Here is a 26,969-nt window from a genome sequence, read left to right as displayed (position 1 = left end):
GGAATGTATGTGCAATGAAGGCAAATACAGTTCAAATGGCAATTCTAAATGAGCAATAAAGGCAAACAGGGGAGGGCAGAAAATTCACAAGTATTAAGTATAATGTATGTACAAGTCGGAAATGAATAGTTGTGTGATGAGTCAAATGCAAGTACAAATGGCAATTCTGACTGTGCAATTGAGCAAGTTGGAGGTGTAAGGTGGCACGTGCAACTGAAATGTGGGGATAGCAGCAATGAGGTTCCCGAGGTAGCCACGTACCTCTAACAACTGAGAACTTACTTATCAGACTTTGCAAGGCAATGTCAGAGTCCAGAAGTACAAGGGAGTGGAGAATTTCTTTTAATGGAAATACATGTTGGTGAGCAAGTGTGTGAAAGGGATTGGGAGTTTGCCTGCAGAAAGCCTACCAGCTGTGGTCTGGCACCAGACCAGTCTCACTCAGGCTGGATGACACTCTCAGGCTGTCGTGTAACTCACAAACTATGGACATTATGTTGATCTCCCCCAATGCTGCTGCTGACCTGAGTACAGTGTTTGCATTTCTCAAATGAAAGCTGATAATATGTATTTTGACCTCGAAAGCACAACAAACACGTTACATGAATGTCTGCTTGCCAGTGATGTTCTCAAGTCAGTCCCTACATGTTGTCTACCACTAGCAAGACCAGGACAACAAGGGGAATGTGTATGTGTACTAGCAGAGGTGATCTGGAGTGTTTCTTTTTTTTTTATTGAGCCACAGCCACATATTGTCACATATTAATATGAAATGACAATGGCTCTGAAATATTACAGGGAATATATACATTGAAATGTGTATTTTTTTATTTAGAGTATTAATTATGTGATGGTTTAAAAGGGATGGTTCACCCAAAAAAAATTATACAAAATGGGAGGATAAAGCCGGTAGAATAATGGAAATTCCTTTTGACTATCACTACTGATTTTGGTATGCTAGCTAAGCTACCAGTTAATACTAATGTTAGTTTTCATTCACTTTAAACCCAAAAAAGACAACATCTGTGCAGCAAAAACTACTTTATATTAAAAGTTTGTCCTGTCAGTCAATCACTGTGTCAGGGGAGAGGGCAAGATGATTGAGTCACTGTGTGTACTGTGGAGCTTCAGACTTGTCAATCATTCACCATGGGTAGAACTGTTATGAAAGGTGGTTGATAAGTAATCTGTTTTGAAAAACCCTCTGTCCCTGTTCTTTATTATATTTTTTGTAAAATAATTGTGGATTCTCCCCAGTTAAAAAATATATATAGAATTGGAGTAAAATGGTTTTATCAATGCAAATATATTCTAAGGGGAAGCCCCCCCCAAACCCCTCCACCACAATACCACTTTCAAGTTGAGTCTGACGATCATGGTCATTCTATTCAGTGATTTCAATTACAATAAACTCAAAAGAAGCTTGTTGGCTCACATGAGGTTTTTGCTAAAATACAGGTCACATTAACACAGATGCAATCACAGTGATACTGGTACTTCAGAGCTGCTTCTTTATTCTCATACAAGTTTAATCATCAACGATTGAAGGATAATGAACAAAAGAAGAATATGGACTGTAAACATATCTTCATGAACAACCAGACTAACAGGTACAGTCTGTCTCAGAATACAACTATACCATCTGTTTAAAGGTTTGTCATAAAGGCCTAGTTTACACGGGCTGCCCAGCACTGACCTTTACTAAATTGGTCTTTTGACAAATCAGATCAGCTCTTTTGGCAATAATTGTGAAAAAGATATCAGAAATGGGCAGTCTGTTTGAACAAAGCCATAGACTGTTACAGTTGTTGAAAACAATAAAGACATATAATTAAGAAATTGCAGTAAGATTTGTTTTTGGATCTGGTATGTTCTGCTTTGAAATTCACTTCGGCTCACTAAATTTTTTTGTTTTAATGGCCGGACTGAGAAGTATTGACAGCAACATAAGACTATAGCAAGCCAACATCTTTTACATCAGAATCCTATGTGACATTTATCAAATGTTTAAAAAAAAACACAAGATAAACACCAGCCATTGCTAATTAAAGTATAGTTGTAGGAAGAATAAATATTTACTGTAAGGCTTTTAAATATGAGGACGGCCCGTTGGTTTGGCTTAGGCCTATAGTCATACAGTTATTGTCCTATTAGGGCAGAATTTCAGCAACTTCCCCAAAAATCTCAGGTTTCCAGGAAATCCTGGTTGGAGAATGAAGGTTTTTCCTGCTTGTTCCCTCCTGTATCTGGGAATATTATAACCAAAATAGAAAACCTAGGATTATTTATACTTTTGAAAAAGTTACTGGAATTGTTTTTGTGTGTCATTTGATGTGGAAACACCCAAAGGCTGGTGTACAGTGAAGCTGGTTCTACATCTAAAGAAAGATTTTCAGGTTCATTGACATCTGACAACTACACGATGCCTATTGTGTTGATGTATTGTACATCATCTAGTGTCATATAAAACCTTATAGAAAATAATCACTATGAAATGGAGGATCAAACTATTTATTTCCCTATTGATTCTCTAGCTTGGGTTTCAAGATTCAATCATTCTAGTGATATTGTTCAGATTCTTGATATGGTATGTAAATGCTTTATTTTAACCACAAATAATAATACCCATTCCATTGTTTACTATATAATACAATTGCTAGTAGTGAAAGATAATCCAGTTTCTTAGCTAAGTAAGCTAGCTAACAAAGTGTGGTAATTGAGCATTGTAATGAGGCTAGCTAACAAACATAGTTAACGAGCTAGCTAACTGGCTAGTGTATGTTATCCTAATTCTACCTATAAACACTTGAGAGCTGTTGTCAGCCAGATGAACAGACCCTTGATATTCAAAAATCAACCAATCTTTTCTTCAACACCAAACCTGTCCAATCTGCAAAACACTTACAGGAGGCAGAAACATACCAACAAACCCCTGTCCTCCCAATGAAAGGAGGGATACATTTCTAATGTGTTTTATTCCATTAAATAATTGTGAAAAACAAATAAATTAAAGATCTTACTGGTAAGAATAGAAGGGAAAAAGTATACAAAAATTTAGGTAAAATAAAAACGTTTGAAAGAAAACTTGTATTACCAACATCCCAGACTTACACAGTTTATCCTGTACATGCCTTGTGCTAACACAAAAAAAAGATATTTTAGCAATGACAAATAAAAAGTGAATAGAGATTTTTTTTTTTTTTACTTCAATAGATAAAGTGGCTAATATACAAATCTGAAGGAATAAGGGATCCCAAAATCGAACAACATTTTTCACTAGTTACCACATTTAGCAGACGCAATATACAGCCGTATACACAAGGGGAGGGATAAGAACTATATCAACATAAAATAAAAGACCACGTTTGTTTAGTTTATGTATAAATACACTGTATGGTCAGATATGGAGTAGGTTGAATAAATCATGTTTTATATAATGTGGGTTGAATTAGGGAGTGCCAATTTCTCCCCTTTTGATTTGAGCAAGTGTAGCACAACTCCCGAAATCCTCCAACATGGGTTTCTGGAAAAAGTCTGGAACCTTGGAAAAGATTCCAGGATTTTGTAACTCTAAGCAGAACCATTCCTGAGGATCTCTAGCAGTCGGCAAAGTAACATGGAGGTTCAGGGGATGGCGGTTGTGCTTTTGCATTTTTTTTTTTTTTGTGTTTTGGTGAAGGAAGCCACAGCTTAGCTAAAACAGAGCACACTCGCAATGTTTGCCATGTTCGATTCTTGGCGCTGAAGTGTAAGTCTTGGCCCAAATCTAAAATGCTTGAAAAAAATAACATTGTTTTTCAAATGAAAGAAAACTAAAAATGAACCCATTTTAAATATCCACACAATACAACACTGCCACCCAAAAGTTTGCATGGTTTTACATCCCCATGGCAACCGATGGTGATGTTGCTGGATAGATCCTAAGTTGCCATGGTGATGCTGTGAGAGTGTTCCGTTAGCTAAGCAGTGATCTGAAACAGTGCAAGAATATACAGATAGATGTATACATCATGGACACACAGACAGCAGAATGAATCAAGCTAATGATCAGGTGCAGTAAGATGCAATACATTAATTGATTGATTGTTGCTTCTTCTCATTTGATATAAACCTTCATCCAGCATTGCTTTTGTACCTTTTTGGTGTTCAGAATTACACTATGAATGTTATCAATGATCAGTTGATTTGTCTGTCTTAAAGATTCTAACACCTAATATTGGACTAATAGTGAACAATTTACACACATATCATATCTCACAACATGGCTACAGTGCTCAGAAAACCTCAATCGCATCGTATCATTTTGTACAACACACGGTCCTGTCATTTCGTTGCATCGTACAGCAGTGCGTCTTGAGTAAAGTTTGTTTTGTGTGAACAAACCCGTTGTCTTATCGTAGATGGCGACGGCTTCCCCTGTTTACAAATCTATTCTTCCCCTCTATTTAGGGGACAGTGAAGGAGAGTGTGTGTGTGTGTGTGTGTGGGGGGGGGGGGGGGCATCATCTAAAGTACCATATTCAGTGTGAAAGACATAGAAAAGGCATAACAAGCAGACGCATTAATTTAAATAAAGTAAAAATCCAGAAAACATAAGAGGTTTAATTAAACAAACTGCAAGCTTAAGAAGCAGTGAAATTATTCAAATAGAAATCCAAATAAAGGATTTGTAACATTGCTGTAAATGAACGACACAGCGGGTTCATAACCGCTGACAGACTGTAAATGAAGGCTGTATATTTAGGCACTGTGTAAAGGAACTGGGGGCGGGGTGTAGACGGGACACAGATAATGTGTTTGAATCAAGTGTGGAGTCAAGGGAGTGTGTGTGTATGTGTGTGTGTGTGTGTGTGTGTGTGGGTAAGAGGGATGGGAATGAGGGGTATTAAGGGGTGTCCTGGATATGCAGATTCTCTAGTTTTTATTTCACAAATTAAAAAAAAAAGTTTAAAAAGACATCCACAGAAAAATATAAAAACAAATGAAGGTCTGCAACAGAAACCAAGTTGGTTCAAAAAAGACCCCCAGGAAAATGAAGAAAAGCTGAAGGATTTTCTTCACGGAATGAAATAATAAAAAAGGAAAACAAAAAAGCCGGCAGAATGTGGGGGTAAAGCAGGGAAAAGGTAAAAAGCAGAAGGAGTATTTCCTCTCTACTGACTGCCCAGGGGGTTTCCTTAGTGACGCAGCAGGGGCGGGGGAGAATTAGAAAGACAGGGAGAGAAATATATATTTAGAAAGAGACAGAGGGTTAGAGAGGGACAGAGGGATAATGTGAGCTGCACCGCGCCCCCTGCTGTCTAAATGAAGTATAAACAGGGATGGAGGAAAAACGGATGAAGACAGATTGGGAGAAAGAGGGAAAGAAAAAGAGAGGGAGGAAGGGATGAAAAGGAAAATCAGGGTGGGTGGGGAGGGTAACCAATCCGATTTGAGCAGAGTGACCTCTAATGTCTAGATGAAGTACTCCTTCTTTTCCTCAGCATGAGTGTTTCCTTCTGCGTTGATAATAGCTGTGTCAGCGTCCGGTGCATCGTCCGCACCCTTGGCCTCGTTGGTCAGGTAAGTTCCTATTGGACAACAATCAGGAAGAGAGTTTGTGAGGCGTGTGCTTATTGGACATCGAAGAAAGACAACATAACACAGACACAAAAAATACAAATCATGTTCTGCCCCATTGAGGTATTGTGCTGTACACTTAGGAGCGTTGTTGTCACAAACAGTCGTCCTGAGACACTGGTTTGTGGATGATTAACCAAATGCAGCAGGTGGAACATTATCATAATTCAAAGAAAAGTGTGTTACTGTCATGTATGTTGTTGTCAAGTGTGTTATGGTCACGTTATAATCAGGTATTTTAAACCAGCCTATTTTTAGTATCACACATGACAATATCAAACCTGACTATAACACACCTGACAATAAAACATCTAACAGACATACCTGACATTCAGGTGTGAAATTATCAGGTGTGATCTTTTCTCAGTTGTGTTATTGTCAGGTGTGATATCATCATGTGTTTGCAGGTGCGATATTGCCAGGTGTGATATTGTAATGTGTGATACTCTCAGGCGTGTTATTGTCAGGTGTTGTAACATAACGCCTGACTCTGCAAGGCTTTGATAATTAATATAGCTGATTATTTTGATAATTTATAACTTCAAAACATAAACTGAGTTGGTTTTGTTAATAACTCATACATGCTATTATAACTAACATATTTAGTATTCTTATCACGTATCTGCTTTTATTATTAATAGAGTTGGTTATTCACATAGCTCATATCTGTTTTTTTCAAATGAATAAAGTTAGTTATCTTTATACCTCAACCCTGGTTATTTATTTATTAGAGTTGGCGAGGTGGGTAAATACAGTGACTTACCTGAATGACCGTCTATGTACCTGATTATCAACAAACTGGACAAACAAAGACAGTTGGTCAGATTTGGTTTGCTGTATGTCAGCTGGGTCACAGGTGTTGAGCAGAGCAGGTTCCCTCAGGTGGACTGGACCAGTCACCAGTCCATTTAATGGTGGCCAGTTGTGACTTCTGTCTATCACAGATGTTTAGGCTTTCAGATACGTCCCTGTGTTTCCTGCTGTCTATTATTCAAGGTGAGGGAGGTGAGTAGTACCTTTATGTCTGGCCAGGTAACGACCCAGAACGATGATTAGACACAAGGTGACGAACACGACCACCGCCACCACGCCGCCAATCAGAGCGTGGTCTGTCCCGTGCTGCCCCATGGCATTTGGGTCTAAAGAGAAGGGGATTAAAAGAGGGAGAGGCAATGTACGATTGTATTCATTTGTTATTTTACTTCACCTCAATATAACAAGGTTGGCCGAAAGAAAGGCGAGGAGAAGGGAATATGAGAGACAGAGAGATAAGAAAAAGATTCTGGCAACTCTAATCTGCTTCAAAGAGTCAGATACACCACTGTCCCTATCTGATCTACCGAGATACACCACTGTCTCAACCTGATCTACAGAGATACACCGTCTCTACCTGATCTACAGAGATACACCAGTGTCTCTACCTGATCTACAGAGATACACCACTGTCTCTACCTGATCTACAGAGATACACCACTGTCTCTACCTGTCTCTAGACAAAAAAAATCCAGAAAATCACATTGTAGGATTTTGAATGAATTCATTGGTAAATTCCTTGGTAAAATAAGTATTTGGTCACCTACAAACAAGCAAGATTTCTGGCTCTCACAGACCTGTAACTTCTTCTTTAAGAGGCTCCTCTGTTCTCCACTCGTTACCTGCATTTATGGCACCTGTTTGAACTTGTTATCAGTTTAAAAGACACCTGTCCACAACCTCAAACAGTCACACTCCAAACTCCACTATGGTCAAGACCAAAGAGCTGTCAAAGGACACCAGAAACAAAATTGTAGACCTGCACCAGGCTGGGAAGACTGAATCTGCAATAGGTAAACAGCTTGGTGTGAAGAAATCAACTGTGGGGGCAATTATAAGAAAATGCAAGACATACAAGATCACTGATAATCTCCCTCGATCCGGGGTTCCACGCAAGGTCTCACCCCGTGGGGTCAAAATGATCACAAGCAAAAATCCCAGAACCACACAAGGGGACCTAGTGAATGTCCTGCAGAGAGCTGGGACCAAAGTAACAAAGGCTACCATCAGTAACACACTACGCCACCAGTGACTCAAATCCTGCAGTGACAGACGTGTCCCCCAAGCCAGTACATGTCCAGGCCCGTCTGAGGTTTGCTAGAGAGCATTTGGATGGTCCAGATGAGGATTGGGAGCATGTCATATTGTCAGATGAAACCAAAATAGAACTTTTTGGTAAAAACTGAAATCGTCGTGTTTGGAGGAGAAAGAATGCTGAGTTGCATCCAAAGAACACCATACCTACTGTGAAGCATGGGGGAGGAAACATCATGCTTTGGGGCTGTTTTTCTGCAAATGGACCAGGACGACTGATCCGTGTAAAGGAAAGAATGAATGGGGACATGTATCATGAGATTTTGAGTGAAAACCTCCTTCCATCAGCAAGGGCATTGAAGATGAAACGTGGCTGGGTCTTTCAGCATGACAGTGATCCCAAACACACCGCCCGGGCAACGAAGGAGTGGCTTCGTAAGAAGCATTTTAAGGTCCTGGAGTGGCTTAGCCTGTCACCAGATCTCAACCCCATAGAAAATCTTTGGAGGGAGCTGAAAGTCTGTGTTGCCCAGAGACAGCCCCAAAACATCACTGCTCTAGATGAGATCTGCATGGAGGAATGGGCCAAAATACCAGCAACAGTGTGTGAAATCCTAGTGAAGACTTACAGAAAACGTTTGACCTCTGTCATTGCCAACAAAGGGTATATAACAAAGTATTGAGATTAACTTTTGTTATTGACCAAATACTTATTTTCCACCATCATTTACCAATAAATTCATTAAAAATCCTACAATGTGATTTTCTGGATTATTTCCCCCTCATTTTGTCTCTCATAGTTGAAGTGTACCTATGATGAAAATTACAGGCCTCTCTCATCTTTTTAAGTGGGAGAACTTGCACAATTGGTGGCTGACTAAATACTTTTTTGCCCCACTATACATCACTGTCCCTATCTGATCTAGAGAGATACACCACTGTCCCAGTATGATCTACAGAAATACACCACTGTCCATTTCTGATCTCCAGAGATACACCTCTGTCCCTTTCTGATCTACAGAGATACACCACTGTCCCTTTCTGATCTAGATAGATGCAACACTGCCCTAATAATTCTTATTATTAATTCAGATAACCCCTTCACACACATGCACACACACATTGATTTAGAAGAATCGCAGATATGCAAACCAGGACACAGAAGCTAAATGAATGATCATTTGGAAAAGTAAATAGCACTATTAAAAAACTGCATCTCATGACTTCACTGAAGTGGCACCAGACAAATGAATGAATTAATGAATGAAGTACAAACATCAAATGAGTAATCTTAATATCAACTAATCAAAGACCGTTTTTGTCCATACAGGTGACCAGGTATTGATAAGCTCACAATCAATATAAAAAACATCCAAAGTACATAGGCATACGTTTATCAACGGTTTGTGAAAAAACATGTATTTAGTTTTACTTGCATTCAACATTAATTTCAGGTCAATAACTTTTATTCTTCTGCAAACCAATGAAGATAGAGGCCAGCTGACTGTAGTTCCACTGGCACAGGTATCATTGGCAGACCAGAGTAAGTGATTCTAATTATAAACAATAAAATGCACAGGACTTAGAATTGACCCCTGTGGGAGACCTTTCTTATTTCTGGAATGTCTACTTACCAAACACAATAACGGCCTGTGATATGAAAGCCAATTAAATGTTTCCATTCAAGTCCTTTAGCAGACACTTTAATCCAAAGCAAATTAAAGTAGCGAGTGCATACATTTTTTTAACATTATTTTCTTAGCGGGAATCATATGTCTTTTTGGACAGGAAAGGGGTGAATTAAAGAGCTTTTAATAAAAGGGAAGTGGGACAGATTACAACCCATTCAACTTCGGTGCATGTGAATCAGAGGCCACAATGGCATATACCACACATTTTGTTTATACCATACATACATTGTTCTGGCCCCAATGGATTAAATACGCACATTTTTTAAGTTCCATGATGTACAAACTGAACCACATGTTCAGCCATGTCAAGGGCACCTGAGGAAACCTTCAAATAACAACAGGCGAACTACAGTACCAAAGGATGGATCAATGAAGAGATGCACATAACTGTTTTACTTACTCAAGCATCTTCTGTGGGCGCAAAGAAATGTGATTGGTACAGGCGAACACCCAATAGAAATTGAGAGGAGATGGTCCTCATGAACCCTTCAAATTACATCAAGAAGCGCATAATTCTGCTACCATCTGTGAAAGAGTAAGTTTGCCTAATTTTATAATGAACAGTTCTTGATTACATGCTAAATGTGATGTAATGTAGCTAACATTCAGTGTATTTTTGGTCTAGATAACATTCACCTGGTCTTTCGATCCAGCTTGAAATGTTCATGAGCACCGCCTCCTCTCCATTTCCATTGGGTGTTCACCTGAAACAATCATATTTCTTTCTACCCTTAGAGGATGTTTGAGTAATTAAAACTGGAAGGTCCTATAAAACAAAAATCATAAAAACTATTCAAATTCCCTTTAACTGTGACAAAGGCTCAAATTACAATACAGCATTTAGGGCTCAATGAGAAGTGTTCATAAAACTAGATGTTAGAGATTGGGTTTGAAGAGTGATTCAGAAATGGTCTAAGGTTGAAAAGAAACCCAGCTGTGATGTGGACTGTGCTGAAGACAACATAAAATGACACTGACCAAAATTATTCTACAGTAGATTTGACTTCAGAGTACAATTAAGAAGATTGATAAAGGCGATGACTCCATCTGAAAAGGAAGGAAGCTAACTGTGAATGAATCATGATCTTTCTTAGTTCTTAGCAGTGACAAAAAAAGGCATTATTAACATTAGCAGCATTAACAGATAACACATCCAATATTAATGGAAGACTTGTTCCAATGAATCACAATCCTCCATTGTGGGCAGAGAAATCAATATGATCCTCTGAGAAAAGGAAACGCTCTGAATATAGAACAGCGAAAATAAAGGAAAAACAATCCATTGGGAAATAGAAAAAAAAAAACTTTGAGACAAAATATACGAATATATAACGTGGAAAGAACAGTTAAAATAGAACACATACTCTGTGGAATAGGCCATTTAGGCATCAAATGGAGCACAATGTCCCTTCAGAGAGCAGTTCCTTTGGCCAGGTAGTGGGATGTGTAGGGAATGGGGTGCTATTAGAGGCATAGAACTTATTGAGGACCAGTTCCATTATTTCATGTTCTGTGTCCATTGAGAGTCACAAACGTCATTCCACTCAATGCACTTCTTAGCACACTACGTTTCAGCAGGGCAAATGGCGCTCTACTGAAAAGTAGTGGACTAGCAAGCAACAGCAAGCAAGCAATTTGGGACAGATTACTAGATCACTCCATATGACCTATGCCCCAGTTCTCTGTCCCATTTTCAAAATCCTAACTGAATGCAATTAATTCTAATTCTTTTCATAATTTGAACTGGACTAAAAACAGCATAATGTCATTGGACCACATCAAGAGCTAAACATGAGTTCAAACTAAAGTCAAAGCCGCTTTATGTACTTAAAATACCAAACGGCAGCAGACATATGACTTCCTGACTGTGAGCGGTTCTGCTCTCTGTCTAGTGTGTGTGTGTGTGTGTGTGCCAAGCTCTGCCAGAGAGCTGGTTTGGAGCATCGGTGAGACAGAAAATGGCGGAAAGAGAGGAATAAAAGAAGGGAGGAAAAAACACGTTCTCACTATCTTTCTATTTTTACCTCCCTACTTTTCATTGCTTCTTCCCGTCCTTCTCTGTTTCTCTTGTCGCCCCAGGTGTTGCCAATTCAACATTCTAGAACTGTCTGCTCTACTGACCAAATGAGAACACATACTGTGAATGTATGTGTGTTTACGAATATGTGTGTTTGTGTGTGTATATGAATGTATGTGTGTGTCCTCGAGTGTGAAAGCCAGATCGCTCAGACCGTGGAAGGTTATGGAGCGATACAAAGCCTGCTGTTCACCTGTTTACAGAGATGGGGGGGGGGGGGGGTAAATCAGAGGAGAAAAGAGAGGGGTGGAGGATTCACATGTCCCACAGAAAAAATACTAAATCAGGACAAGATCTGGAGAAGATCTGGAGAAGATCAGGACAATGTTGGGATAAGACCAGGACAAGATCAGGACAAGATCTCGATAAGATCAGGACAAGATCTGGACAAGATCAGGACAAGATTGGGATAAAATCCGGACAAGATTTCGAGATCAGGACTAGATCTGAAGAAGATCAAGACAAGATCAGAACAAAATCTGGAGATGATCAGGACAATAAAAGGATAAGACTAGGACAAGAGCCAGACATGTTCAGGACAAGATTAAGACAAGACTGGGACAAGATTAGTACAAGATCCGAACAAGATCAGTACAATTGATTAAGGCTCTCCAGTCTGTTAGATCCTGTATTCCTACTTTGGACCGATCTGAAGCTAGTGTATTTTAGAGCAGTTTATTTTGCACGGCACGGGATGCTGAGTCTCAGTCCAAGTGCAGGAAACATCTCAAAAGCATGCTGGTCAGAAACACTGAGCAAACAAATGCACCTATAAACAGCTTAGCGAGTTTACTGTCACTTTTCCATGTCCTATACTGCACTGTGTGATTGTGTTCATTATATTATAATTGTTTGTGCATTGTGTGTGAGAAAAGTTTACAGAAAACATTCATTATCATCAAAACCAACAATGGACCAGAACCAGGGAGAAGTGTGGGCCCTTCTTACACCAGTTATTTTCTTAACACACACCAGTCCTTTACTGAAAAAAACAGTCCTGTTCTTAACACAAACTAGTCCTTTTCTTAACACAAACCAGTCCTTTTCTTAACACACCGGTCCTTTTCTTAACACATGCTAGTTCTTTTCTGAAAACACACTAATCGTTTTCTTTACAGGCTCTAGTCCTTTTCTTAACACACAACAGTCCTTTTCTGAACACGCACCAGTCCTTTTCTGAACACGCACCAGTCCTTTTCTGAACACGCACCAGTCCTTTTCTGAACACGCACCAGTCCTTTTCTGAACACACACCAGTCCATTTTGTAACACACACTAGTATTATTCTTAACACATGTCCTTTTCTCATACCTCCAGTTCTCAGTTATTTGTTACATTATGAGGCTGTTAAAGGAGAGAGTCAGTGGCCAAGATATCAGGCAGCCCATCTGGAACTGTCCTTTATGGACAATCAACCTCTGAATCACACCCACCTATGCACACCTTTACACACTCGGTTATGTTATGTACACACACACACACACACACACACACGCAAACAAATGCAACTGAGCTCTGGGGCGTTGACTGAATGGGAAGAGAATAAGAGTTAATTTGTCAGGTCTCTCAGATTGATATGAATAATACAAGCTACTGTATTTCATTATCCCAGTTTCTCCATCTCTCCTTCTTCCTTCTCTTTATCCCTCATTGCATAGCTCTCTCATATCCCTACATCTCTCCTCCTCCCTACATCTCTTCCCTCTTTCTTTTCTCTCTCTCCACTTCTACACTCCCTCCTTCATTGCTTCTATCTGGCATATTTTCCTCTGTCAGTACACTTTCTATTCTTTCTATCTTTCTATTCTTTCTATCTTTCTATTACTTTTTGCTGTAGTTTCCTTTTAAATTCCTCCTTTTGCCGACTCTCCCTCATCAAATAGACCAGGAGAGAGAGAGCGTGAGACAGCGAGAGAGGGAGGGCTTAAGAGGGAGGGGGGGGGGAGACAGAAGGGAAGGGAGACAGGGTTTGAGAGAAGAGGAACGAGAGAGACAGAAAGGGGGAGAGACAGAAAGAGAGATACATTTCTCAGTCTCCAGCAGAACACATTATCTTTTAATAAGGCCACAGCCATCCTGCTCTGTATGATTTAATATTAGAGCGCAGCAGAGCAAACTCCTCTTTTAATATTTATAATCTTCCTCTCCTCGCCTCTCTTCTCCTCTTCTCTCCCCTCCTTGTGAGTTAGTCTCTTTTAATAAATAAAAGACCTCCAGGGTGAGTCCATACCAAGGTTTACGCTGAACACAGTGTTCCTATAAACCCTCCACAACCGTGACCTGTCACATTACTCTCCCTCAGAATAGCCCAGGTGTTGTGGATTTTGTCAGAATGAATAGTCTATACAATAAATGTTTTTCATCAATCAAAAAACGGTATATTTGGCTATAGTCTTTCTCTCATAGTCACAGAGCTATTGTTTCACCAATTAATTATATCTCTTCTTCATGTTTACATATTTTCTTCAGAGATGTTTTGTGTTCAAAGCAATCTAATTTATTTTCATAAAGCCTTTCTTACAACAAAGCGCTTTTACAGACACCCAGCCTGAAACCCCAAGGAGCAAACAACAACAGGGTTGCTGCACAGTGGCTAGGAAAAACACCCTAATAGGCCAGAACTAAAGAAGAAATGTAGAGAGGAACCAGGCTCAGAGGGGTGTCCAGTCGTCTACTGGTTGGGATCCTGTGTTGCACACTTATCAACAATGAATAATGTTTTCTTAACTCAGTGGTTCGTTCCAAGGAGTATGTGTCATTAAGTGAGAGGTCATTTTAAGTAGAAAGACTTGTGAAGTGATTGACAGGCCCTGGATTTCACCCTTTACGACCGTAATGAGTTTGGAGAGATAAAACGGTCCTTAGTGAATCACTAGAACCAAAGCTCTGACTGTAATGAGATCCAAAGATGTTGTTGAGTCTGTTGTGTGTGTCTATGTGTTCCACAAGTTTTTGTGTGTGTTTTCATGTGAGAGTACTGCACATATGAGTGTGTGTTGTCATGTGTATTCCGGTGTGTTTGTTGTGTGTAAAAGTGTGTGTTGAGTGCATGAGTGAGTGTGTGTTTGTGTATGAGTTGTTGTTGTGTGTGAATGCGTATGTGATGAAGGTATTAATGAGTTATCAGTTCCAGTGAATAGCTCAATTAGGCAATTAGGAGCTCAGCTGGAATAACCATGGGAGTTCCATATCTCTGGTGTTTCCACACACACACACACACACACACACAACAGGAGACCCATACAATATTGAAGGCAACATCTGTAGAAAATCCATGACGACTGAGTCATCAGTAGAACATTACTAACAAGCAGGAGGCAACAAATTCACCCCACAATCTCACCTGTACAATCTCACCTGTACAATCTCACCTGTACAATCTCACCTGTACAGTCTCACCTGTACAATCTCACCTGTACAATCTCACCTGTAAAATCTCACCTGTAAAATCTCACCTGTACAATCTCACCTGTACAATCTCACCTGTACAGTCTCACCTGTACAGTCTCACCTGTAGAATCTTACAGACGTGTGTGTGAAGGTACATGTTTCTTAACTTGTTGGGATTAACCAAAGATTGGTTCAGTTAGTTTGTAAAAACATTTTTGTAAAGAAAGACAAAATGGACAGCCTCTCCCTTTTATCATCTCCATCTCCCTTCCTTTCCCCACCTTACATTTTATCTTTCTCTTTCCCCATCCATCTCTGCTCGCTGTTTTACTCATCTCCCTCTTATGCGCAGGTAAGAAAGAGACGAGAGAAGAGAAAGGTTTTCCATTAGGACCAGAAGAAAGAGAAGAGAAAGGTTTTCCATTAGGACCAGAAGAAGGAGAAGAGAAAGGTTTTCCTTAAGGACCAGAAGAAGGGAATTGAAACATGTTATTTTTGTTCCTGTCGAGGACCTATGGCCTCGTGAATCATGTTGCTCAGTCTCCTGGATCAATATAATCAAAGTCCTTAATTACAGCTCTGATCCAACTCTCACATGGGGTGCGTTTGGGAGGGGTGTGTGTGTTAGGTAAGCTGCCCCCCATCATACATTCTGGGACAGTGATTGGTTCTTGGATCCAGCTCTGGGTCAGAGAATTTTAATTAGGCTTGCTAAACAAATGAAGAACGTTTCAATATTAAATATTAACTATTTATTTACTTAATGCAAACAGCTTCTGTAGGGACTCAGCTTCATAATTAAACTGAAAGAAAATAGGACACGAAAAAACAGCTAAGCTCATTGTTGCTCAACCCTATAATATATAAGAAAGACACTTCAATGAAAGCAAAATTATGACGGTCCAAATCAATGTCAGGTTTATAAAATATGAGCTATTACGTACCTGTTACGCCCGGTTACAGCACCAGATGTGGTCCGATACACCCAGGTTACAGTACCAGATTTGGTCCGATAGGCCTGGTTATAGCACCAGATCTGGTCCAATACAAAGGCTACAGCACCCGATCTGGTCTGATACGCCCGGTTACAGCACCAGATCTCATCCAATACGCCCGGTTACAGCACCAGATCTGGTCCGATACGCCCGGTTACAGCACCAGATCTGGTCCGATACAAGCTGCTACAGTGCTGACTCAAGGCTGAAGTCATTCCAGACTCTTCAGGGTCACAGCCTTTGACCATAGATGACCTGGACCTTCCATGTGGAGCTAAGCCAATGAGTTTCCTCTGATCGACATGGCTACACAATATTTAACTGAACTATCTACCTTTCTCAACAGAATTACCACGTCTGCCGGGCAGTATTTTAGAATATTGGACCGTTTGCCCAAACAGGGATTTGGGGAAGTCAACGCTTCCCAATTCCAATAGGATCTCAGAGACATTTCCCAAAGGGTCGAAGGACCACTGAGGCTCCGGATCAGTGAGCTCTTGAATCACATGCAACACTCAGTGCATTTGCAATGTCTGGTTTGTAGTCTAATCTTCATCATGGTCACGTAGCCACGATGGTTGCATATCGAATGGGGCTGTTAACTTTTAACTGGAGGTGGCCACTCTTTCAACTTGTCAGGGACAAACGGTTGCCCGTTATCACGGAAAGTTATTATCCTCAGTACACAAATACACAATCACACAGTCACTCATCATCAGTCTCAGTAAGACAGATTTTTCAGAAGTGGTTGCCTTCATCTGAGGGATTTCAGGCCACATGGCGTGCTCGTGGATGGGTGAACCAATGCTTGTCTGATCTAACTCTGACTAACTCTGACTGAGCACGCGGCATCTCTTGTATGAGCCAGTCTTGAGATAACGCAGGTTAACTTGTGTTTTCCCCAGATATTATTTGTTAAGGAAACACTTAAAGTTCCGGCATTGCAGCCTTATATTCAAACATCTTCTGGAAGCCGGTGTCTCCCAGCGGACTGATGCATATCGAAGATATTTGGACTCATCACAGATGATTGAAATTTGCAAGAATTAAATCTATATAAAAAAGAATGACTTTGTAAAGCCCTTCCCACAAGGCCAACACCTAATGGATGGTGTTCCAGCCTCGTATTCTCTGTGCCCGGTAACCTGGGGACAAGGTCAGGCTATCACAGCGTATGCTCTGTGCCCAGTAACCCGGGGGACGAGGTCAGCCTTTCCCAGCGTCTGGTTTGCAGTATAATCATGTATGCTGTGGATCTGGGGAGTCTCATCTCTTCCAGTCAGCCTAATGGGTTAGCCCTGCAAATAGAAATACCTTGTTCGAATGCGCCCCAGAATGCCAATAGGCTGTATTGCAGTTGCTTGGATGTCTTTAGGATGGGTTTGCTGACTTTGACTAACGATAACTAACCCTGACATACCCTAAATAACCCTAACCATAACTAACCCCGACTAACCCTAACTAACCCTAACACTAACTAACCCTGACTCATGCTAACCACCTGCTGATAAGAGGTATCGCAAAGATGTAGTGATGGTTAAGGAGTAGATGATTCTGATCTGAGGGGAACCAAAAGTGTCTGAACTCTGCAGGGGGGAAATGGAGGCTGTGAAGGAGATGACATCATCAGCCTAATAATCACCATCCCCACAGGGCAGGAAAAGAGGGAACGAATAAGTGAACGAATAAAATACTAATTCCAGCAAATTAGATCCCTCTCCTGACGGTGTGTGTGTGTGTGTGTGTGTTAACGATTCCCAGAGGATTACTTAAGGTGTTGTGTGCCCTGCCGTTGTAATGAATGGAGGAGACTATTAGCTGTGAGTCATATTCTTTCTCATTCATTTCTTCCTTCCTTCCATCCTTTCTTTTTCTCCTCTCCATCTTTCTGATGGCGGCTGTAGCTTCTCCCATATACCTGTGACAAACCATCATTAACCGGTGGGAAACCTACCCATTAGCTCTTGACTCCTAAAAGGAGGGAGGGGGTGGGGGAGGCAGGAGAGGGGAGAGGGAGGAGAGGGAGGGGAGGCAGGAGAGGGGAGGAGAGGCAGGAGAGGGGAGAGGGAGGAGAGGGAGGGGAGGCAGGAGAGGGGAGGGGAGGCAGGAGAGGGGAGAGGGAGGAGAGGCAGGAGAGAGGAGGGGAGGCAGGAGATGGGAGAGGGAGGAGAGGCAGGAGAGGCAGGAGAGGGGAGAGTGAGGAGAGGCAGGAGAGGGGAGGGAGGGGAGGCAGGAGAGGGGAGGGAGGGGAGGCAGGAGAGGGGAAGAGAGAGCAGAAAGAGGAAACGTGAACTGAGAAAAACAAATGTGAGTCGGAACCCAAAATAGGTTATTGACAGTGATGCACCGGGTGAACAGTTATTGGGTCACTAAGGAGCCATAACTGAATTAGTTCTTTAAAGAACCACATAACACCGTCAAGAACTGACATGTTTTGACCAAACAGGCCCGGACTTGAATAGCCCTGCTGCATGATTTTATGCCTAATTTACATACTTCCCAGGGTGCATTTCACGAAATGTTACCAGTTCCACCCATTATGGTTTGCTAGTGACAGGTACATGGTTGTTGCATTTGCTTATTTTCAGTCCTGTGGCATTCATTATATGATAGACTAAAAGAATATGTTAAACTAGAGACCAAAATTAAACAAGAAAAGGAGGAGGGAGGAGAGAGTGAGTGTAGGGGGAGTGAGGGAGGAGGGGGAGAGAGTGAGTGTAGGGGGAGTGAGGGAGGAGGGGGAAAGGGTGAGTGTAGGGGGAGTGAGGGAGGAGAAGGAGAGACTGAGTGTAGGGGGAGTGAGGGAGGAGGGGGAGAGAATGAGTGTAGGGGGAGTGAGGGAGGAGGGGGAGAGAGTGAGAGTAGGGGGAGTGAGTGAGTGTAGGGGGAGTGAGGGAGGAGGGGGAGAGAGTGAGTGTAGGGGGAGTGAGGGAGGAGGGGGAGAGAGTGAGTGTAGGGGGAGTGAGGGAGGAGGGGGAGAGAGTGAGTGTAGGGGGAGTGAGGGAGGAGGGGGAAAGGGTGAGTGTAGGGGGAGTGAGGGAGGAGAAGGAGAGACTGAGTGTAGGGGGAGTGAGGGAGGAGGGGGAGAGAATGAGTGTAGGGGGAGTGAGGGAGGAGGGGGAGAGAGTGAGTGTAGGGGGAGTGAGGGAGGAGGGGGAGAGAGTGAGTGTAGGGGGAGTGAGGGAGGAGGGGGGAGAGTGAGTGTAGGGCGAGTTAGGGAGGAGAAGGAGAGAGTGAGTGTAGGGCGAGTGAGGGAGGAGAAGGAGAGAGTGAGTGTAGGGCGAGTGAGGGAGGAGAAGGAGAGAGTGAGTGTAGGGCGAGTTAGGGAGAGAGCAACCCAAGGCTGTTGTCTCAATATTTAAATATACCTCCCAAGAGAAGCTGTGACTGGAACCTGCCCTCCCCCTGTCCTCCCCACCAAATCCCCGATCCCCCCATCATTTTATTAAAAGCCCGATCGATAGGAAGGGAAATAAGAAGTTGAAGATCTCCCGGAGTAATTTAAGGTATTCAGTATTTCTACCCAGCCATCGAGCTCCAACAAAAGGCTAGCTCCCCAGAGGTATATTGGCTAAATGGGAGAAGCCGGCAGGGTTAAGGACTTAGAGAGATGTATTTGATGATAGGACATATACCAGACATTTCTCATTTACAGGCAAATTCTTCAGAAGCCTCCCGAATTTCAAACCGCTGAATTCAAGAACATTAGTCCTTTGAAAAGAACTAACTGTTATACTCACCTATCCTCTCCCCCCTCTCCTCCTCCTGCCCCCTCCCCTCGTCTCCTATCCTCTCCCCCTCCTGCCCCCTCCCCTCGTCTCCTATCCTCTCCCCCTCCTGCCCCCTCCCCTCATCTCCTATCCTCTCCCCCTCCTGCCCCCTCCCCTCGTCTCCTATCCTCTCCCCTCGTCTCCTATCCTTTCCCCCTCCTGCCCCCTCCCCTCGTCTCCTATCCTCTCCCCTTCCTCCCTGCTCCTATCCTCTCCTCTGTTTCGTTCACCAACCCCTCTTCTCCTCTCCTCTTACCTGATACAGATTTCTCCTGCTGTCCCTTTGCTTTACATGTCATTCACCTGAGTTTGACCTAACGCAGTATTATTTTAGCTTGTCATGTAGGTGTAATATAATGTTCTACTGTTTTAAACTCCAGCACACCTAAAAGCCTGCTTTAAACCTGGGCACACCTAAAAGCCCACTTACTGAAATGTCACATTAAAGTGATCTCATTCAAGTTCATTCAAAAGAATGTGAGCATCCCAAATTGTACCCTACCCTCCATGTGTGGGAGTGCACTTGAAAACAACCTGCAGGGATTAGGGTGTCATTTGGAACACAATAGAAATATCGTAACTGGTCCCCCACCACATGCTGCAGAAGTTAACACCCTGAGATTAAAAACAACCTTTGAATAATAGAACCAGGAAACGTAAAGGCAGGATAATAACAGGCCATATTTAACGTTAAATATATCCTTTCTACACTAGCCATAGTTAAGCAGCCTCAAAGCCAAGATATTAACGCTTACTGACGGTAGGTCCTTCACATGTAATCTCATCTTGACGAAGGAGAATATCACATAGACGACCTTTCTACCTGTATATGTGCCGGTTCTATCTTTCGACATGTATATGTGTAGGTTATATCTTTCTACATGTATATGTGTAGGTTACATCTTTCTACATGTATATCTTTAGGTTCTATCTCTCGACATGTATATGTGCCTGTTCTATCTTTCAAAATGTATATGTGTATGTTAAATCTTTCGACATGTATATGTGTAGGTTATACCTTTCTACATGTATATGTTTAGGTTCTATCTCTCGACATGTAAATGTGTATGTTCCAACTTTCTACATGTATATGTGTAGGCTCTATCTTTCTACATGTATATGTGTAGGTTCTATCTTTCTACATGTGTATGTGTAGGTTCTATCTTTCTACATGTGTATGTGTAGGTTCTATCTTTCTACATGTGTATGTTTAGGTTCTATCTTTTGACATGTATATGTGTTGGTTCTATCTTTCTACATGTGTATGTGTAGGTTCTATCTTTCTACATGTATATGTGCCGGTTCTATCTTTCGACATGTATATGTGTAGGTTCTACCTTTCGACATATATAGTGGGGAGAACAAGTATTTGATACACTGCCGATTTTGCAGGTTTTCCTACTTACAAAGCATGTAGAGGTCTGTAAAAAATCCAGAAAATCACATTGTATGATTTTTAAATAATTAATTTGCATTATATTGCATGACATAAGTATCTGATCACCTACCAACCAGTAAGAAGCCCTCCTGTTCTCCACTCATTACCTGTATTAACTGCAACTGTTTGAACTCGTTACCTAAATAAAAGACACCTGTCCACACACTCAATCAAACAGACTCCAACCTCTCCACAATGGCCAAGACCAGAGAGCTGTGTAAGGACATCAGGGATAAAATTGTAGACCTGCACAAGGCTGGGATGGGCTACAGGACAATAGGCAAGCAGCTTGGTGAGAAGGCAACAACAGTTGGCGCAATGATTAGAAAATGGAAGAATTTCAAGATGACGGTCAATCTCCCTCGGTCTGGGGCTCCATGCAAGATCTCACCTCGTGGGGCATCAATGATCATGAGGAAGGTCAGGGATCAGCCCAGAACTACATGGCAGGACCTGGTCAATGACCTGAAGAGAGCTGGGACCACAATCTCAAAGAAAACCATTAGTAACACATTAGGCCGTCATGGATTAAAATCCTGCAGCGCACGCAAGGTCCCCCTGCTCAAGCCAGCGCATGTCCAGGCTCGTCTGAAGTTTGCCAATGACCATCTGGATGATCCAGAGGAGGAATGGGAGAAGGTAATGTGGTCTGATGAGATTTTTTTTTTGCTTTTTGGTCTAAACTCCACTCGCCGTGTTTGGAGGAAGAAGAAGGATGAGTACAACCCCAAGAACACCATCCCATGGATGGGGCCATGTTTCGCAAGATCTTGGTCAACAACCTCCTTCCCTCAGTAAGAGCATTGAAGATGGGTCGTGGCTGGGTCTTCCAGCATGACAACGACACGAAACACACAGCCAGGACAACTAAGGAGTGACTCCGTAAGAAGCATCTCGAGTGGGCCAAAATCCCTGCTGCAGTGTGAGCAAACCTGGTCAAGAACTACAGGAAACATATGACTTCTGTAATTGCAAACAAAGGTTTCTGTACCAAATATTAAGTTCTGCTGATGTATCAAATACTTATGTCATGCAATAAAATGCTAATTAATAACTTAAAAATCATACAATGTGATTTTCTGGATTTTTGAAGAGTACCTATGATAAAAATTACAGACTTCTACAGGCGTTCTAAGTGGGAAAACCTGTAAAATCGTTAGTGTATCAAATACTTGTTCTCCCCACTGTATATATGTAGGTTCTATCTTTCTACATTTATACCTTTGTCGGTTTGATGTCTATACATGTATACATGTCAGTTATCTATCTATCTACATGTACATGTGTGTTGGTTCTTTGTCCAATTGTCACCAGGGGACAGGAGCCCAGTTGGGAATTTGGACCAAGAACCCAGACGTTAGTTTCCTCAATAAAAATAACCTTTAATTAAAATAACCTTTTGTTCTTTCCTATGCATACCGAGATTGTTTCTTTCTCACCTTTCTCACCTCAGACATGAAAACAACATCTTAGTATGACAGCTAGACTGAGTGGCAGACTGACTAGACTTTCCTGCATTTCTCCACACTCATACGGTTACTAGGAGACTATAGAAATTAATAGAGGACCAGGACAGGTTCTGTGTGTGCCGGTGACAGTACAGGCATGAGGGAAAACCAAAAGTAACAGCCATGTAATAGCCAAGAGTTACCAAGGCAACCTGGGCTGAGTGACATGCAGAACTCTGGAGGAGTTCCGCGCTCCTGTGCCGGAATGAGAAGCGTTCCGCCACAACCCCAGCGTTCAGCACGCTGAATGAACAATCTCGAGGTTGTTCGTCGGCCCATCCGTCCCGTTCTTTGTTCTACTTTCGGTTAACAGCGGAAGGGGTCTAATAGGCTCCAAGAAAGGGATGTGCCTCTGGCCGAGGAGGTAAAAGCAAAAGGATGGAATCTATTTTATGCCCCTTTGTCAGCGTCTCAACTCGTGCTCTATCCCCCTGGATAAGTGCCCTACTGTCACCTGGAGCAGAAGGGGCCCCGGTGCATAGGGCCCTTTGTAGGGGAATGGGACTCAGCCCTTTCCACTAAGTGTCTTTTCAGCAGAGACAGACACAGTGGGCATGACTAATCGGCAACCGCGGCAGAGTGAGAGGGTCCTCTTGGGCCGTATCGGCCGGGTCTGGACGGAAACCGGGCAGTGCGATGCTGATTATGAAAAGTGACTCGTAAATATTTTAAAAGTCCCAGAAACCCGTGTGCTTTATTCAACCTCCCAGCCTCTCGGAAGGTCAGAGCTAATTTGCAAGCCATAAAAATGCATTTGGCGGATTTTACGGGGTGTAGAGGGGAGAGAGGGGGGGGGAGGGGGGAGAAGGGGGAGGGTGGGAGGGCTGGTGAAACTGCGTGGACCGCCTGATCATCTGCTAAAGAGTTATCATGGCCATTAAGACTGGTCTGGTGGAGGGGGAGAGGGAGGGAACAGAGGCATAAAAAGTGGACTAGTGGAGGGAGAGAGGGAGGGAACAGAGGCATAAAAAGTGGACTAGTGGAGGGAGAGAGGGAGGGAACAGAGGCATAAAAAGTGGACTAGTGGAGGGAGAGAGGGAGGGAACAGAGGCATAAAAAGTGGACTAGTGGAGGGAGAGAGGGAGGGAACAGAGGCATAAAAAGTAGACTAGTGGAGGGAGGGAGGGAACAGAGGCATAAAAAGTGGACTAGTGGAGGGAGAGAGCGAGGGAACAGAGGCATAAAAAGTGGACAAGTGGAGGGAGAGAGGGAGGGAACAGAGGCATAAAAAGTGGACAAGTGGAGGGAGAGAGGGCTGTCGAAAGAGTGTATGGAGCTGTTAAAAACCTTGTGGTTTAACACCTCTACCTCACGGGAATTAAGGTGGAACAGGGTTAAAAACCTTGTGGTCACAGACAGCAGCTCTACTTCACGGGAATTAAGGTGGAACAGGGTTAAAAACCTTGTGGTCACAGATAGCTCCCACGCTCATCTGAATTTGGGCAGAGCGGGGTTCAAAACCCTGTTATGGTACACACCCACCAAATGAACAGAGTAGGAATACAGAGAATCCCACACTACAGGCAATCTCCGAAAGACAGGTGGTCTGACTAAATTCAGGACAAGAGCCGATTAAAAAATGCTCATAGAAAACCCCAGGGTGACATCAAGGGAACTACAGGCCTCTTTCCGTGATCACTGTCAAAGTGCATGAGAACTGTCAGAAAGAGGCTGCACAAGCATGGCCTGCATGGGAGCTCAGGAATGGAGAAGGGTCTGCACAAGCATGGCCTGCATGGGAGCTCAGGAATGGAGAAGGGTCTGCACAAGCATGGCCTGCATGGGAGCTCAGGAATGGAGAAGGGTCTGCTTTCAAAAATGTATTTCAAGACACAACTGCTGCTCACCTGGGTGAACACCAAAACTACTGGAATAATTTCAACTGAACAGATGAATCAAATGAAAAAGCTGATGCTTAACCAAAAATGGATATTGAAACAAGACTACAACAGAATGGCTCGAAATGAAGAAACAGAGGGTTATGGGATGGACAAGTCAATGCCCAGATCTTAATCTTAGCGGGACAAAAGTAAGAAAGCCATAGAACAATAGAAGCAGTTCTATAAAGAAGACTGGGCAAAAATTCCTCCCAATCGATTCTACCTGATATTTGTAAAACACATCTCTGCTCAGTGTGTGTGTAAAACTGATCTCTCTGCTCAGTGTGTGTGTAAAACTGATCTCTCTGCTCAGTGTGTGTGTACAACACATCTCTCTGCTCAGTGTGTGTGTGTACAACACATCTCTCTGCTCAGTGTGTGTATGTGTAAAACAAATATCTCTGCTCAGTGAGTGTACAACACATCTCTCTGCTCAGTGTGTGTGTGTACAACACATCTCTCTGCTCAGTGTGTGTATGTGTAAAACAAATATCTCTGCTCAGTGAGTGTACAACACATCTCTCTGATGAGTGTGTGTGTAAAACTCATCTGTGCTCATTACATGTGTAAGACATCTCTTTGCTCAGTGTGTGTGTGTGTGTGTGTGTGTGTGTGTGTGTGTGAAACACCTCTCTCTGCTGTGAAGATCAGAACATTATTAAAAAAGAGAACCCACCCAAGGAGTGAAAAGCCTGGCACCTACCTCCCAATACAGAACCATTATTAACCTTCATATGAAACCCTGTAGAGAGAGACAGAGTGCATGTTTGTGTATGTGTGTGTGACCCAGCCTGACAGAGAAAACACTTTGCTCCAGTGTAATATGAGTCAGAAGAAAACATAACAAAAGAAATACTGCAATTACCCGTGACCACAGACCTATGCAGGACATAGGAGACCACTTCACATTGACCCACAGTGTGTTGTTAGCATGGAACACCAAGGCAATAAGAAGACCGTGGCCAGCCCATTGGAGACCTCTTGGAACACCAGACTCATCCATGAGAATGAATGCTGCCCAGCTAGGGGTGGAAGTGGAACACAGCTCAAATAGCAGAGGAGGACAAGGAGGACAGGAGAGAATGAGGGGAGAGGAGGTGGCAGGGTACTGTACCTCTGTGGCTGGTGTTTGTAGGGTCTGAGGAGGCGAGGTGGGGGTCAATGGGATCGGTGTTGTCTGGAGGGGTGGGACGGGGGGGTGGGGTGGTGGATGGAGGGGGCGTGGTGAGGGCGTCTGGTGGGACGGATGGACACACAACACAAACAGACAGGCAATGCAATGAAAGGCAAACCAAAATAAATGTGATTATGGACAAATCTAGTTTTACATCAAAACACAAAGCAAGAATGGGACAAAAACAAAGAAATTAAAACACAGTATCACACACTCTACTATAACAAACTGCTAGTTTTCACACATGTTAATGATAATTAGAGACTTAGCAGACCTAGAAATATAATGAACAAACAGGTGACTGTGCATCACAGCTCACAAAACACAACTCATGCTTCATACATCTGTGTGCATGTGTAGGATCGTAACGCGACCACATTTTGCAGAACTGCAGAGTGTGACGATTTACATGAATTCACTAACAAGAGGCAGGCGTTTACATTAACGGTGTTGTACTTTTAATTTTGCCTAATGTTAGCTAATAGCCTATCAAGCTGATCCATTACCACTCCAGAGAAAACTTCACAATCCCGCTTCTGCTGAATTATTTTGCTGCTGAAACCGCGGCCAATTTACAACCCTACACCAGTACTCCAACGTCATACCAACCCATCGTGAGTAGAACGACTGTACAAGCCTTGTATAATCCTTGACACCAGAGCCAGAGAGTTCAAAACACCTGCATCCAGCTATCTAATATTTCCATATTCATGAGTATGGACGTGTCATAGGTCGCCTGCCAATCATATTTGAGAGGAACACAATTTACCAGGAAGTTGAGTAGATGCTGAATTATTCATAGGAACGACAAACACAACAAAAATGGCTTCCACACAGAGACGTCAGTGTTCCTTTCCTGCCCTTCACCCTTCAGTCGCTTGCTCCTCATAGAACCACACTTCTAGCATATTATCTTCACATTTAGATGCAGCTGTTAGCCAAAGCTATGTTTAGTGAGTTTAGTTCAGTTTAAAGAAGATAAGGAAATTGGAACAATGTTTAAACTCCATCTGCTCCTACCTGCACTAGTGGACAGGGCAGTGTAAACACAATTTAGAGATAAAAAAGCGGAGGATAAGACGTGCTAGCGCTTCGTAGATAAAAAGCTAAAGAAAATAAATGTTAGCATTGCATAGATAAAAGCTATGGAAAATACGTTAGCGCTAAGGCCGTCTACAGATTTTTGTCTAATACAAAAATAAATCCGGTAGAATATATGCAGGCAGGAGAAATGTGTCCCGAAATGTGTTCTGTCAGCGTTATCACACTCATCACTGTGAGGTCATTAGAATACGGCCAGGACTTGGACCGGACCCTCAGCGCACTCAACCTCCCAATAAAACTGAAGCCACAGACCTCC

At 42.5% G+C, this 26,969-nt stretch overlaps 1 protein-coding gene across 4 annotated transcripts in view; it reads right to left on the bottom strand.

The window, feature by feature from the left end:
• Positions 1–1,488: 1,488 nt before the first annotated feature.
• Positions 1,489–26,969, bottom strand: part of cadm2a (cell adhesion molecule 2a) — a 403,005-nt gene continuing 377,524 nt past the window's right edge. For 2 of the 4 annotated variants that reach the window (XM_034293280.1, XM_034293281.1), the window contains 3 exons: positions 25,550–25,669; positions 6,636–6,758; positions 1,489–5,570 (listed from right to left, as the gene is read on the bottom strand). In XM_034293280.1, coding sequence (XP_034149171.1) covers positions 5,455–5,570; positions 6,636–6,758; positions 25,550–25,669 — 359 coding nt within the window. In that variant the 3' untranslated portion in view covers positions 1,489–5,454. Of the gene's footprint in view, positions 5,571–6,382; positions 6,418–6,635; positions 6,759–25,549; positions 25,670–26,969 lie in introns of all 4 variants that reach the window. The other 2 variants (XM_034293282.1, XM_034293283.1) reach the window with 2 other exon arrangements.

Source organism: Esox lucius, chromosome 7 (genome assembly GCF_011004845.1).
Source record: "Esox lucius isolate fEsoLuc1 chromosome 7, fEsoLuc1.pri, whole genome shotgun sequence".
NCBI lineage: Eukaryota > Metazoa > Chordata > Actinopteri > Esociformes > Esocidae > Esox > Esox lucius.
Note: the sequence above shows the minus strand (reverse complement) of the source record. Positions and strands in the feature narration are given on the sequence as shown.